The sequence below is a fragment of the Budorcas taxicolor genome, chromosome 7 (genome assembly GCF_023091745.1).
Source record: "Budorcas taxicolor isolate Tak-1 chromosome 7, Takin1.1, whole genome shotgun sequence".
Classification (NCBI taxonomy): domain Eukaryota; kingdom Metazoa; phylum Chordata; class Mammalia; order Artiodactyla; family Bovidae; genus Budorcas; species Budorcas taxicolor.
In genome coordinates, this window is record NC_068916.1 from 23,062,359 (window position 1) to 23,078,945 (window position 16,587).

General features: G+C 37.0%; 1 protein-coding gene across 1 annotated transcript in view; it reads left to right on the top strand.

Moving 5' to 3' along the window:
• Positions 1-16,587, top strand: part of RAPGEF6 (Rap guanine nucleotide exchange factor 6) — a 215,657-nt gene that overhangs the window by 184,930 nt on the left and 14,140 nt on the right. Inside the window, exons 21-24 of the mRNA XM_052644367.1 lie at positions 5,117-5,328; positions 9,583-9,706; positions 11,875-11,898; positions 15,117-15,337. Coding sequence (XP_052500327.1) covers positions 5,117-5,328; positions 9,583-9,706; positions 11,875-11,898; positions 15,117-15,337 — 581 coding nt within the window. The remainder of the gene's footprint in view (positions 1-5,116; positions 5,329-9,582; positions 9,707-11,874; positions 11,899-15,116; positions 15,338-16,587) is intronic.

Below are 16,587 nucleotides of genomic sequence, written 5' to 3' on the forward strand. Positions count from 1 at the left end.
AGGTGTGGGTTTGAGCACAGTGAGCTGCAGTTACTCTTGGGTACATCAGGAGGATTTACAATTGAGGTTTTTCTGTGTCTCCTGGGGAGCTTCCCTGGTGGCTTAGATGGTGAAGAATCTGCCTGAAATAGGAGACCTGGGTTCAATTCCTGGATCAGGAAGATTCCCTGGAGAAGTGAATGGCAACCCACACCAGTATTATTGCCTGGAGAATCCCAGGGACAGAGGAGCCTGGTGGCCTACAGTCCTTAGGGTTGCAAAGAGTCATACACAACTGAGCAGCTAACACTCACTTTCTGTGTCTTCTGGATGGGCTTCCTGTTGGAATCCAGAGGCAGTTAGCAGGAACCTCACTCCTTTAATATCCTTTTGGAATCTTACATGCTACTCTTCTGATCTGTTCCCTCCTCCCACTCATGGGGCTCCCACTTTAGTGTTCTGGATGCTGGAAGAGAGAATGAGTGTCTTTAGCAACACCCCACATGGCTTGAGCAGCCAGACATTCCCACCTTGCTCTCCCTTTCCCCTGTCGGAGAGATCAAGAGCCATCTAGTTTAGGCTTGAGTTATGCTTCCTTGCCTTTTGCTTTGCCTTTCACAAAAAGCAAAGGAGAAAAGGAGTGATATACCCATCTGAATGCAGAGTTGCAAAGAGAAGCAAGGAGAGATAAGAAAGCCTTCGTAAGTGAACAATGCAAAGAAATAAAGGAAAACAATAGACTGGGAAAGACTAGAGATCTCTTCAAGAAAATCAGAGATATCAAGGGTACATTTCATGCTAAGATGGGCACAATAAAGGACAGAAATGGTACGGATATAACAGAAGCAAAAGCTATTAAAAGAGCTGGCAAGAATACACAGAAGAACTATACTAAAAAGATCTAATGACCCAGATAACCACAATGGTGGGAATCACTAACCTAGAGCCAGCCGTCTTGGAGTGCAAAGTTAAGTGGGCCTTAGGAAGCATCACTATGAACAAAGCTAGTGGAGGTGATGGAATTCCAGCTGAACTATTTGAAATCCTAAAAGATGCTGGTATTAAAGTGCTACACTCAATATGCCAGCAAATTTGGAAAACTCAGCAGTATCCACAGGACTGGAAAAGGTCAGTTTTCATTCCAGTCCCAAAGAAGGGCAATGCCAAAGAATGTGCAAACTACCACACAGTTGCACTCATTTCACATTCTAGCAAATAATGCTCAAAATCCTCCAAGCTGGGCTTCAACAGTATGTGAACTTTCAGATGTTCAAGCTGGATTTAGAAAAGGCAGAGGAACCAGAGGTCAAATTGCCAGCCTCCATTGGATCATAGAAAAAGGAAGAGAATTCCAGAAAAGCATCTGCTTCTGCTTCATTGACTACACTAAAGCCTTTGACTGTGTGGATCACAACATACCAGAAAATTCTTAGAGATGGGACTACCAGACCACCTTACCTGCCTCTTGCAAAACCTGTGTGCAGGTCAAGAAGCAAGAGTTAGAACCGGACATGGAACAAAAGACTGGTTCCAAATTGGGAAAGGAGCACATCAGGGCCGTGTATTGTCACCCTGCTTATTTAACTTATATGCAAAATATATCACGTGAAATACCTGGCTGGATGAAGCACAAGCTGGAATCAAGGTTGCTGGGAGAAAGATCAACAGCCTCAGATATGCAGATGACATCACTTTTATGTCAGAAAGTGAAGAGGAACTAAAGAGCCTGTTGATGAATGTGAAAGAGGAGAGTGAAAAAGTGGGCTTTAAAACTCAACATTCAAAAAACTAAGATGGCATCCAGTTCCATCAAATTCATGGCAAATAGAAGAGGAAACGTGGAATCAGTGACAGAATTTATTTTCTTAGGCTCCAAAATCACTGCAGATGGAGACTGCAGCCATGAAATTAAAAGATGCTTGCTCCTTGGAAGAATAGCTATGACACACCTAGACAATATATTAGAAAGCAGAGACATTACTTTGCTGACAAAGGCCCGTATAGTCAAAGCTATGGTTTTTGCAGTGGTCATGTACAGTTGTGAGATTTGGACCATAAAAAAGGCTGAGTGCCAAAGAATTGATGCTTTTGAACTGTGGTGTTGGAGAAGACTCTTGAGACTCCCTTGGACTGCAAGATCAAATCAGTCAATCCTAAAGGAAAATCATCCTGAATATTCATCAGAGGGACTGATGCTGAAGCTTCAATAATTTGGCCACCTGATGAGAAGAGCTGGCTCATTACAAAAGACCCTAATGCTGGGAAAGACCAAAGGCAGGAGGAGAAGGGCCGACAGAGGATGAGATGGTTGGATGGCATCACCAACTCTATGGACATGATTTTGAGCAAGCTCCGGGAGGTGGTGAAGGACAGGGAAGCCTGGCATGCTGCAGTCATGGGGTCGCAAAGAGTCGGACATGACTAAGCAACTGAACAACAACAATAATGCTTCTTGGGTGAGGAGTGATGCCAACAAAGTCAAGCTGTTCCTATCCCGTTGCACTCACACTCTTCTGTTCTGGTCTACTTCAGCGGAGTGCTCAAACTTCTCCTCTGGAAACCTGGACTTCATGAAGTCCCTCTTGTCTGAAGGTGACCACCCAAGTCAGTGTTCTGCATATGTTCCCAGTCCATAGCTGAAAGGGGCCAGAACCATTTCATAGTCTCCTCTAGATTCCCCACTCCCATACCCAAATCTGCCTGCCTATTACCCAGCACACTGGGGGGTAAGTCTCCTCTCCGGTCCCTTGGTCCATGCTTCGGGGTCCCACTGTTCGTGGATAGATGCTGAATTTTTGTTGTTGGGGTAGGGATGTCTTATGACACTATAATGTTGACATCACTCTCTCCCCTTATCTCCTGACTGGATTTTGTTTTCTAGTGATTTCTTAAAAGTGCTTTTGGAAATGATTTATCCTAAGCATATTCAAAATATTTTTCTGTTGCTTTTGAACTTCGCTGTCACTTTATCTGGCTCTAAAGTTCTTTTCTAACTTGTTATTTCTTGGGAGCCTCATAGATAATTGCTCTACAGCTAGTGTTTCATATAGTTGTGCAGGTTTCAGAGTCTACTTCTCATTTTATTCCCTTATCTCTGAAGTCATTTACCTTCACATGGGTGTTTCTACATCTCATTTAGTTCTGTGTCAGGTTCTCTGAAACTGTGGTACCTATTCTGTAGACTAAGTTCTTTTGTTCCTGGATGGTTTTCTCAAATTGTACTTTTGAAGATTTTTTTCAGTTCCCTTATTTTTGTTTCCTGCTGCAAGGATACCAATTATATAAATTTTAGATTGCCTTTGTCTTCCATATCCATTATTTTTTCTCTGAAAAGAAAGTGAAAGTGTTAGTCACTCAGTCGTGTCCGACTCTTTTCAACCCCATGGACTGTAGCCCGCCAGGCTCCTCTGTCCATGGGATTCTCCAGGCAAGAATACTGGAGTGGGGTGCTGTTTCCCTCTCCAGGGGAACTTCCTGACCCAGGGATTGTACCCAGGTCTGCTTCACTGCAGGCAGAGTCTTTACCATCCGAGCCACCAGCGAAGCCCATTTTCTCTGTCGTTCTTGTCAACTCTGACCATTTCCATTGATTGGTTTTGTCAGTCCTTTTAAGATACTTGCTCAAGATTTTAGCAGTATATTTTTCTTTATGTAGGTTCCAGTATTGCCTTCATTTTGCTGATAGTTGTGGTTTTTCTTCCAGTTTTTCCTGAACTTGTTAATTTTTTAAATCAATAGATATTTTCCCTAAACTCTTATATCACTTCATTGCTCTTTGTTTACTTTATTAATTCATTTGAATCATGGATATTAGGGTCATTAGTCAGTTCCAGTTTTTATTGTCGGATTCTTTATGGTCTGTGTTTTTCCTTATAGCAGCATGTTATGGCTCCTTTATTCATTCTTTGTTTTCGAAGGATGTGAGTTTTCCTATACCACCTTACCTGCAGGAGATTCACATGGGAGAAGAGCCAGGGAAGTATTCCAGGCTAGCAGAAGTAGAGCTTGTATGTGAACTTTTTTTTTACCCATAACTTCTCTCCAGCAAATGGAGATACACAGTTTTGTGGCTGCTTACAACTCAGTTTCTCTCTGCTGTCTTGTGTCACTATTAAACTGCTTCTTGCCAAGATGTTATATCACTGCACATACACTGTTTTAAATCTTACTTTTCCTGACATTCCCTGGGGAAGAACAAGAGTCCAGCCCCTTCCTAATTCCATCAGTCTATGGACCCTGCTTTGTTGTTCCAAATAGGGGATTGCTGGTTTTGTCTTTGGAGTAAGTTACCTGCTTTGGAGTGCTATCGTTTATAGCTTTCGTTGAAATCTTCAGCGGCAGGCCTCCTTTTTCAGCATTTTGCATACTTAGATTTGACTTGACTGGTTTTTGATAGCCATTCTAATGTGTTTAGGAGTTACACATATCTCTTAAGTTTTGGTGGAAATGAAGTCTGCATTTCTCTTTTTCATTCTTATAGTTTTTGAGATGATTTCTGAGAAACAGAGGAAACAAAGATATCCTAATTCCACAGTTTAAAATCATAAGTCAAGAGAACATTTTAAATTCTGTGGTATAGGTAAAAGTTAGGTAGCCAAGAACAAAAGAGACATTGAGTAAATAGACGCCTGACAGACAACAGGATTAAAACCTATGGAAGTATTGAAATCAGGGACATGAATGGCCAAAATCTCAAAGAAAGGAGGTTTTCAGTCTCAGAACTTGACTCACTTATATTTATATAGAACTTGTTATCACTTATACCACTTTCAAATAAATAATGTCTCCATAAAATTATTTCTAAGTAAAACATACAAAAACATTGTGATGCTTGAAGTTTATTTTTAAGTTAAATGTATGTTTAATGGATTTACCATATTTGTCGTTTACATGCACCCTTAAAAAAAGGCTATATACAACCATTGGCACATAATGTAGTTCCTTTGAAGAAAGTTTTTCTTGTTTTAAGATCAAGGAGTCCCTTTTATTTATTTATTTTTATGGTTCTACTGTTTATATAAAATGTGTCTACTTATTTTAGCTTCATTCAAAAAAATTGCTCTATCCACTTAACCTGACCTGCGTCCTGCCTCTCTTGCAAGCCTCTCTTTAATGTTTTTATTTTCATCTTCGGCAGTGGTTTGAACTTGGCATCTGTAGCACGACTCAGAGGTACTTGGGAAAAGTTACCAAGCAAGTATGAGAAACACTTCCAAGATCTGCAAGACCTTTTTGATCCATCCAGAAACATGGCAAAATACAGAAATATTCTTAGTAGTCAAAGCGTGCAGCCTCCAATTATTCCACTGTTTCCTGTTGTCAAGAAAGATATGACATTTCTACACGAAGGTATTTGAAAGTTACTTGAAAATTAGCATGCTTAACTTCAGCTAATTCTACAGAATTATAATGTATTTAATATATTTTTTAGTCTATTGATTATAAGTCACTAAAAGCTTTACCCAATTAAATGTAGTAAATCTTAGGAAAAACCCTCATTATTGATAAGAACAGATGTCGGTGTTTACCCAGTGCAGTTCACACATAACCAAGATCAGACTCCCAACTTCTTTTTTTAGTTACTGAACACATACAGAAAAGTACCGCAAACAAGTGAACAACTTAATGGATTATGACAAAGCAAACACCCAGGTAACCAACACCCAGTCAAGAAAAACATTGCCTCCCTCCCAGCAGCCCCACTTGTGCCCCCTTTCCAGTTACCACCTTTATCTTCCCCAAAGATACTTGTGTCGACTTCTAATACGGTGGTTTTACCTGTTCGTGAGCTTTATATGTCCACAGAGTACATTTGTTTTTTTAGTTTTTGGTTTGGCTTCTGGATTATTTTGGTGAACATTAGACTTGTGTGATGAGATTCTTGCATGTTTTTGAGTGCAATTGTAATTCATTATTCAAAACTATTTAACATTGCATTACATAAATGCAATACAGTGGATTCATTCAATCTGTTGATGAGCATTTGACAGTTTCCACTGTTTACTCGTTACAGATAATGCTGCTGTGAATATTCTTTCACATATCTCGTAGTACACATGCATTTTTGTTCAATATAATTAACAGTGAAATTTATGACTATTCATACAATCAACTTTGGGAGACAGTTTGGTGTTAATCCACTAAAGTGGAACACTGGCAGTGACACGAACATTCTTATTGTTCCTTGCTGTCTCCAGTACCTGGTCAATCATTCTTTTTATTTCTACCCATTTCAGTAGGTGTGTAATTATATCTTGATGTGATTTAATGTTCATTTCTCTGATTACTAATATGGCTGGACACCCTTCTGTATATTTATTTGTCCTCTTTTACCCATTCAGTTCAATTTCTTCTTATATTTCATAAGGTTCTTTTTCTCTAATACACCTTTTAAGGATTTTGTGTAAGTCCTATATGTGTGTATATATATAGTATGAGTTGCCTTTGGCTCTCTTAAGATTATCTTCCGATGAACAACACGTTTTGAGTTTTAAAAACCTAATTCGTTAGTCTTTTGCCATGTAGTCTCAGTTCAGTCACTCAGTTGTGTCTGACTCTTTGACCCCATGGACTGCAGCATGCCAGGCTTCCCTGTCTATCACCAAACCCTGGAGCTTGCTCAGACTCATGTCCACTGAGTCAGCCCCATTAACTTGCTGACTACACACTATGTTGCTAATTTTCTAGTGTTACACTATACATTACAACATTGATACTTATACTAATTTGAGTAGTATCCATTAGTACTTTTCTGTGTGTCAGGCAGTGCAAGAACTTAGACCATTCAAATACCCATTCTATCACCTCTCGATTTATATACAGTTGTTGCCATGCCTTAAAATCCCACTTGGTACTAATATTGGTTAGTAAAGTAGATATTTATTTAGTGTGATGATATTATTACTGTTTTTTCCCCTTCTTGAATTTTAGAGTTTGCCTATGGTTGAGGACTTTTCTCCCTGTAAGAACACTGATTATTATTTTCTTATGTGCAAGTCTACTGGTGATAAGATCTTAGTTTTTGTTTATCTGAAAAAATGTCTTTAATTAATATTCATTCTTAAGGCACAATTTTGATTGGCAGTTATCTTTCAACATTTTAAGACAACAAAATTATCTCCTGACTTCCACTGTTAATTTTTAGAAGTCAGCTGTCAGTCTTGTTTGTTGTTCCTTTGACAGTAATCTACCCTCTTTAATAGCTGCTTGAAAATATTCTCTCCTCTCTATCTCTGTTTTTCTCTAGTTTTGCTATTATACGACTGTGTACAGCACTTTGATTTTGTCTCACCTGGATATTTTTATTTATTCTGGAATTTTCTCCTAGCCTAATAACCAGTTTTTCAATTATTTCTTCAGCTATGTCTGACTTACTGTTAAATTCAACATATTCCTTATTTCAGTTATTGGGCTTTCCCCCCAGACTTAAATTTTAAATTCATTTTTTATCTTCATGTTTTCTACCAGAGTTGTCAGTGTTGTTTTTTATAACCTTGCACATATTCACCAGTTACTTTAATGTCTGTCTCTAGTAACTCCGTAATCTAGGTGTGTGTTTTTTTTTTAATGAGTCTTTGTGTTGTCTTTTTTTTTTCCCCTTGCATTTCAATCATGTTAAATTTTCACCAAATGTACCTGGTTATTTTTGGCCAAATGGATGTTGTATATAAAAAAAATTACAGAAATAATCTAGGGTTTCAGACAATATTCTCTTTCTCCAAAGAGAATTAAAACTTGAATCTGCCAGGCAGCTAGGAGTGCTAGCAACGCAAAAATCACTTTAAACCATTTTCACATTTTGAGATAATGTAACACTGAACTTTTATCCAGTCTACATTTCGTTAACCTTTAGTTCCAGGATATACGTGTGTGTGTGTGTGTGTGTGTGTGTGTGTGTGTGTGTGTGTGTGTGTGTGTGTGTGTGTGTGTGTGTGTGTGGTGTCTCTGTGTGTCTGTGTGTCTCTGTGTGTGTGTCTGTGTGTATGTCTGTGTCTGTGTCTCTGTGTGTGTGTATGTCTGTGTGTGTGTGTGTGTGTGTGTGTGTATCTCTTTAAAGACCCCAACCCAAAGAATTGAAGATTTATCTAGACTTCAGTTCTTCCCTAACTTCAGAAGTCAGGGTGGCACTGCTCAGTTTTGCAGTTCAGGATCACTTTTCTGAAATCAGCAGAGGCCTGTAGGTGGAGCACTGGAAATGCTCGACTTGCCACACGTCCTCATTATTTCTTCAGACCCTCACTGCCTCGACAGCTTTTTTTATGACTCAGCGTATTTCTTCTATTTTTGTTGAACTTTTCGAACTGTTCTCATCAGGTGTGTTGTACCAATTAACTAATTATACTGCCCCTAATTTCATTATTACTTCTTTTTCTTAAGAAAATATTACTAGAGGCTTTAAATATATATTTCTTTACATGTTCCCTCAAAACATGTTTATATGACTTGAAAGTATTTTGCGTTGTCATTTTGTTTCCATCTCATTTTGAGACCCTGAACAGTTTATATGTCCAATAGCTAGGTACCATTTACTACAAAAAGGGAGCCCACGTGTGTTCAGACCCATGTCTTTTTCCATCTTGGCTTCAGGGACTTGCTGTTCCGCAGGGACACCTCAGGGCCCACCATGGGAAATAAATAGGGTCACACCAAGTGTTAAAGACAGGTGTGGAAAAAAGACAGTTAGATTACCCTTTGAACATATAATTTTTTGCCTTGTGGTTTGAACTGCATAAGCCCACATGTGGGTTAAGTCTGGTGTCATTCCTGTTCTTGTCAAAGAAAAGTAGACCATTTTGAAAGTTGTGTGAATTTTTTTCTCAGAGAACTACTTAATAAAACAAACAAAAATTATGCAACTTATGAACAAGCAAATTTGTATTTAATGGTTAAAGTCATGATTGTAAATTCAAATTCTGGGGAAGGGCATGTGCATGGTAGACTTGAAGATGTCTGTCCCTATGAGCCATCCCTCTCTTAATTTTAACTAATTATTACCACTTGGAAAACAGACGTACTATTATTTAATCCCCCACATACATTCCGCTCTCTTTTTCTTCCACATAACGCAGAAATTCTTATTTTCATGGCATGCCTTCCACTTCTTAAGTGTCGACAAATCATTTTACAATTTTTTAAATCATTGTAAACCGTAGCAACCATACTGGACTAGGTAAGCCCAAAGGTCACTCTTTATGACCCCTGGTGGAAACCTAAGTTTTCAAGTGCTTATTAACTTTGCGGCCAAAAAAATAGATGCAGGTACCTGCCTGAGTGAGCCAAGCATCTGGAGAGCTAGAATTGAGGGGCTGCAGTTTTTACTAGGTGTGCCTGCAATGCAATGAAGAAATGGCTTTTAGAAGCTATGCACAGTTTATCACTTTCCAATATTCGTAATCATTATTTCCATTGGAATAGAATTCCTCCTATTAGGTCATTCCTTGGGAGCAGGATTAAACCATATATGGGTTTATCAATTCTTAAAACCAAAAGTGGCAGTTTGATAAAGGTTCTGATTTGTGCCTCCAGGAATAATGACTTGACTTCTGCTACCTTTATATGGATATTTTAATTTGGGGAGTTAAAAAAATTACTTTTATTCTGTAGGAAATGATTCCAAAGTTGATGGTTTGGTAAATTTTGAGAAACTCAGAATGATTGCCAAGGAAATTCGTCAGGTTGTTCGAATGACTTCTGCTAACATGGACCCAGCTATGATGTTCCGACAGAGGTATGGCATTGAAGTGTGTAAGTGTTACAGAGTGGCATTGAAAGTGATCTTTTTCATTTATTGACCATCTGCCTTTTATTGTGCACTGTATTAAGTGCTTTATAGATGTCAATCTCAAATAATAGTGTATTATAAAAACCTTTAAAGGTTGGTAGTATTGGCCTGCCCTTTACATATGAAGAAACTGAAGCTCAGAGCAATTAGATAATGTGTCCAGGATGACATAAATTACTGAGATTTGAACCCTACTTCTCTATTAATTTTTTTGAGTACATAGATAGTTCTGTATTGTTATTGTTACTTAAAATGTCATCTAACTTAAATATAAGTAAGTTGCTGATCTTTACTGAAGTTGTCAGAGGAAACAGACACTTTCATCTGGTTCTAACTAAATATGTGAAGTATTAGTCTGCATGTCTTTGATTTTTATCGAATATTTTTAAAGTTCCATATCTATATAAGTTCTGCTTTATTCTTCTAAAATATATTCCTTTGTCTCAAGTCATGGTGCTTATGTAAATTCTTCAGCAGTTTAGAAAGTGCAGATTTAAGGATGCTGTATCGTTAATAAAAATGAAAATACTGTGTTCACTATTAACCTGATCTTCTATGAATGCTTTTTAAAATTCACCTTTCATGTAGTAATAAATGCCTCCTCAAATTATATAAAACTTAAATTATTTTTCCTAGTAATTTTTAGGATGAAAAGATACTAGGGTTTTAATTTTTTATCTGATTTTCTTCTGGGCCTGTGTGTATAGCTTCAGTACCTAAGGACTTTAAAAACAAAATGTTTGCCAGAGAAGACACAATTTCAGTGGCTTAAAAGAAATACAGTCTGCTAAGGAAACAAAAAGTTAGACATGGAGTTGTTGTAACCAGATAGAATCAGCATATGTCAGGATTGTTTTCTTAATTTTTGTTTTGTTTAAACCACAGTTCAGGAGTCCATTTTTAGGAGTAGTTGACCTGATGGTTGCTCTAGTTTAGAAATTCTTCAAAGTATGAAGGAAGGAGTGTGTCATATCTCCTCATCCCTACCCAGTTGCCCACTTTTGCCCCTGAGAATCACTTCATGTAATGAGAGGTGCCATTGCTCAGCAGCGTAGAAGCAGAAGACTTAAGAACCAGGGACCAAAGCAAACCTGGAGGATTTGTTTGTTTCTTTGTTTCTGAGTTTTTGTTTTTGTTATATGTCCCTGTACAGTGGCTCCACCACTCCCTGTTACCTTACACAGACATTCGTCTACTCATGTATTTTAGCAGCCTGGTTCCTGAATGAATTTGTGAGCCTGCCAGACCAGTTGATAATTTTCTAGGTGCCAGCTATGTCTCAGAAATGAGCAAAGGAGAAAATCAGTAAACTTGACTGTTCCCTTGAATGGCCTAGCCTAGAGTAGAATACAGTATAGGAAAAAATAAAGCATTTATAGTTAGATTAGACTGAGCTTTTCATAAATTGATTTTGTCAGCTAGTACTGAAACGTGTAGCTTTCTTAAAGCAAATATTTGGCCATTTTGGTGATATATATTATATAGTGTGGACAAAGTAACACAACAGTAGTCAGTGTGCTGACTGAAAAAACAGATTTGGGGCTGGCCACAGCTGAAGCTTATTGGGTACAAGCCTGGGATATGCTCAGACCGATCAGGTGGTAGAGAGGAAAGTGCCAAAAAAATGAGAATAAAAATGTTATAAAGAATCTTGATTCAGCCCAATTATAGTATAAGGAGATACAGGATCATAAAGATTTTCATGATATATTAATACTTACATTTTAAGTTGGCTTTGTTCAAAATTTCTTGAACAAATACATTGTCAGAGAAATTTCTGCACTTAAAAGTTTCCCTGGAAACTTGTAATAAATATTTTCCGTTAAGCTTGTTGTTAACATAAGCCTCTAAATTAATTAGGTATTAAAAACATAATTGGTCTAAAAGCACACTTTTAAATATTGTGGAGTTTTTTGGCCTTCAGTACATGTCATAATTCATTTTACCACCTTGTATTCCATTAAAGTCATTTTACTGTTAAGCTACCATTTTTTTCTAGTAAAATTTTTCTGTTCTGTTCTGTCTCCATAGTTTCTCTGACTTTCAACTGTTGTCTTTTTTCTGTGCTTTCCTATTCAAACACACGCTTCAATGTTTGTGGCTCTTGCTTACAGGAAGAAGAGGTGGCGGAGTCTGGGGTAAGTGTAGAGATGAATGCACCTGGGATGAAGGTTGCTCAGCTCTTAACGCATCCTGCATCCTCTTCATTAATGCACGCACGTAAAGTAGCATGTGTTCTATTAACCCTGTCAACCTACATTCCTGACCAAATGCCTTTTGCTAACAAGGAGAAAATAGTGACAGAACTAGCTTTTTTCTCCCTTTACTTTTCCATTATTGACATCCCGTAAGTTCCTTTAGATTTTAATTTAGCGGGTCAGTTTTATGATGATGATAGCATATATTGTTGTGTGCTTCCTATATACTTTTCTAAGCACTCTATATGAATTATTGAATTCTGTAGCTGCTCTGTGAAATAGATACTGGTATTCCCATGGTACAGTTGGGGAAGACAGAATTGTCCTAATTCCTAGAGCTCACTATAGTGGATTCTAATTCATTATTGGTGATAGTCTGATTCCAGAGTCCACACCATTTTATTCACATGCCATGTTTATAAAAATAAATATTTAAGTGAATTAAAATGGATAAGAAAGTTGTTTATAAACGGTACGTTTTCCATCAGCTATAGCCTTTATCCAAACTATACTATAGAATTGAGATAGTAAATAATTGAAAGAGAAGATTATTTTAATTTCTCAGATCCACTAATACTATGAGATATACAGCATTGATAGAATTTTATTTTAAATTCCTACCACTTTTAATTAAAGGCTCCCTTACCTCTCTTTAAACTGAAATAGATTCAGAAAACGGCACCTTTTGTTTTTCAAGCAGTTTCAGATCTCCACTCACAGATCTGTCATAGCTCGTTAGGTATCTTGTAAGGCATATATCTAGTCTTCTCAATTTCAGTTGAAGGAAAAGATGGGTTTTGTGGATGAATGGATTAAATAAGAATTGCTGTTTTAAGATTACAGTGAATCATGAAGTTAGATGCTTTTATAATACATATATGAAGGGTTTTTTGTGAGCCACTTTGAGTCTTGTCTTATTTGTGGTCTTTTGTTTTCTGTTGAAGCTTGGTAAACTTGAATGTTCTTCTACTTTCTTCTTCCCTTCTCTGTGTGTTTCTTGTGTGTTTTCTTCTATACTGTACATTTATGTCTTGGTCTTTCTGGTTCTTCTAATTGAAAACAGAAATTGATTCCTAACATTACTGTGATGAAGAAGAATACTTGGACACTGTATCTTAGTGGGTATTTGGGGTGTTTCAATGACTTGTGTAACACACTCACTATTCATTCAACATTTGATTGCATTGTATGGTGTTTGCAGACACTGGACATTTTCTTTTTTATATCAAGGCATTTTGAAAGTAGATTAAAAGACATTTCTTTGTCATTTATCAGTGTTTCATTTATTGAAATTTTGTCTGTATCCTAGATTTCTAGGCACCTTTTTATATCAACTTAGGTAAAATTATTAAATATTTGTATTAAAATTTGTACTCAAATATTGGGAATTGATTTTACTGCATTTCTTTAAATCTAAGACAACATCAGTTGTCAGGACCACTACTATTTTATGTACCACTAAGAAAAATCACTGCAATGCCTTCTTAATACTGAGAATTTTTTACTTAAGAGTTCTTATATAAATTAGATGTGTATTTTTGTCACAGAACACCTTTTTTTGCATTAATAAAAAGGAAAAATTAAGCAAATTAAATTGGTTTAGGTCTTTCTAAAGCTTTTTGCTATTCAGAATATGAATCTTCTGAATCACTTTTAGAGTTGTTAGTTTCTGGGTTTTTTTCCCATGCACAGTGTTGCCTTTTGTGCCATCAGAGCCCTAGGTAATGCCACATTTCTTTAAACAAGCCGTAAAAGAACAAAAAGCTGCTGATGCTGGGCTCTTAGGCTGGCTTTGCAAATATTCAGGGCTAGCTTCCTTTTGACACTTGATTCAGGAATCTTATTGAACTTTAGAGTCGCTACAGCCTTATAATCCTTTGGTTCCTGAAGGTTAAGGGAGTATTCACTAATGCTGTTGGATTTTTTCCAAACTATTCTGCAGATTTTGAAATTTCTGCTGTGTAAGTAGCAACAAACATGTCACAGTTTCTGCCTGACCAGTAACAATTCCAAGTTTCCATCCACTGTAAGACAGTCTTTTAAAGATCTTAAAATTGTGAAAGAAAAATAACATTTTTTACAGCTTTATTTCACTTAATCTGAAGTGAAAATATTAGGATTTTAGTGTGTTTTTAAAATGGGCTATATGAACACGGAAAAAACATTATATGATTGTGGTCCAATTTTTAATATCTTTGGGTAATTGGGAGGCTAACATTGAAAACCCATAGATACCTTTATTATTTTAGAACGGCAACTGCCTTTAAAATAAAAATCATCTAGAACCTTGAGTTTGCTATCTTTGTTACAAAGGACAAATAGCATTGCAATTCCTGTTTTCCAGTGGTTCTAGATATAGTTATTGTAGAAGAAAGCTTGCTGAAAAGAGTAGAGTTGTATGTGAAACTTTATTAGCTTGTTTGAATTGTAGTAATTCCTACCCAGCTTGTAGTTCCATCACATTTAGAGGCACTACGAAGAAAGATCCCATATCCCCAGCCCTAGAGGTCACATGTTGCCTCACCAATTCATATGTGAGTGGAAACGTTGAATAGCTTTTTACTGCTATTTCTGATCTCTGACTATATTGACTTGACTATAACTGGTGTTATTTTTCTTATTGGTTGTTCTCTTTAAAGTTTGGCCAAAATCTGGTTACAGGTAACATTGGAGCGTGCTCAGAGTAGGTCTGCTGTACACAGAAATGATGATGGCAGTAGCACGTCCAAAGCAGCACATTCAACCAGAGCTGCTCTAGAAACTCCCGTGCCGAAGAACCCTGGTGCAGAGATCTGGCTCAGGGTGCACTTGCCCAGTTAGGCTCTTGACATATCTTCAGAGTGTGGATGGCCACAGGGCCAAGGAATGCTTTCAGTTGTCACAATTGTCCTATGGGTTGGAAGGCACCAAACATAAGTCTGATGGAATTTGTTGCTTTGTGGGGGATTGTCAACTTATCCTTTTGAGTTCTTCACTTTGCTGAATCTTAAAACTCAGAACATTGCCATGTGTGACATATTACTTTGCATTAATGCTTTTCATCTTTTAACTCATTTGCATCAGCATGCAATCGTATTAACAGAACAGAATTCTTTTAATCTTCAGTCTGCCATACTTAATTCTCATCTTTATAGTCCATTGTGATCTTCATCTTATAGGTCACTGAGTCAAGGCAGCACAAATTCAAACATGCTGGATGTTCAGGGAGGTGGTCACAAAAAGAGGGCACGCCGTAGCTCTCTGCTTAATGCCAAGAAGCTTTATGAAGATGCCCAAATGGCAAGAAAAGTGAAGCAGTATCTTTCCAGTCTGGATGTGGAGACAGATGAAGAGAAGTTCCAGATGATGTCATTGCAGTGGGAGCCTGCATATGGTACCTGTAAGTACAGGCTTTCACTTATGTGATACTAAACAGCACAACAAAATAGAAATTTATTTTTCTAGTATTATGCTGAAGTCCCAAGAAAATTAACTTTCGCTCACAAAAGTTTACTGACATACCTCAAGCATCATGTCATCATGTTAGTCAGATACTGAATTCTTATCCATTCCTGATGATTTCTCTGTGCAGGAAATGGAGTCTAAATAGAGTTCTTTGAAAAGCATTATAAAATATCAGAGACTGAAACATTATAGAGGAGTCCTTCTCTTTGAGAATGTTCTTACTTTCATCCCTAAATGAAGAGTAAAATAAGTGAAAATTTCCCCTCTACTAAGAATTTTACAGATATTTACCAACTGAAAAAATACAATAAATTTTAGGTATCAGTACCGAAGGTAAAAACAAGAAAAATCTTACTTTTCTGATGTTATTTATGAATAGAAAATGTGATGAACAAAATAGATCCTATTCTCAATACTCAATTATTTAAATTAAGTACAAACAGTAGAATGCCTGTATCTCTGGGTCAAAGACATTATGAGTTGTGAAAGAAGAAATCAAAGACCGTACATCTGTTATGAGTGTTACTTATCTGGATATGTGATTAAATGTTACGCCAGTGAAAATCCCAATATAATGCATAGAAATTGATTTAAGTGTTGACAGAGTATAGGGGGCGGGTAGGTTCAGATTTTCTATTTCCGTGTTCCTAGTTAATAGGGAGAAATGGCAGTCATCATGAGTTGACCCTGAGATTGATAAATGGTATAGTATTTGCATAGTAATGGGACAAGTATGTCAATAGAGTAGAAAAGATAAAATGGAAGTACAACTAAGTAGTGTTTTTAAAATTCAGATTCACAGTTAACTTTCAAATGTAGGGTAATGAGCCATTCAGTAAATGTTGTTATAAAAACAATATCTTGAACACTTCTAGCAAATTTGGTATTCCTGTGTATAGCTGTTGAAATAATTTCACTTATTCAGTACCTACTTACTGAACATCTGTTTGTATCACTGAACACATAGGCATACAGTTGTAAACAAGATACACCATCCTTATAACCTTGTTAGTTATAGCCTTGTGGAGGGAAGAGGCATTGATTGATTAATTGCACAGATAATTGTATTATAATTATCAGTGCTGTGAAGGAAGGATACAGGATGTCTTGAGAACAGAGTGTGGGTTATTGCGGAAGCTGGATCATGCAGGGTCTAATAGACCTTGCTTTAAGGATTTGTCTTTA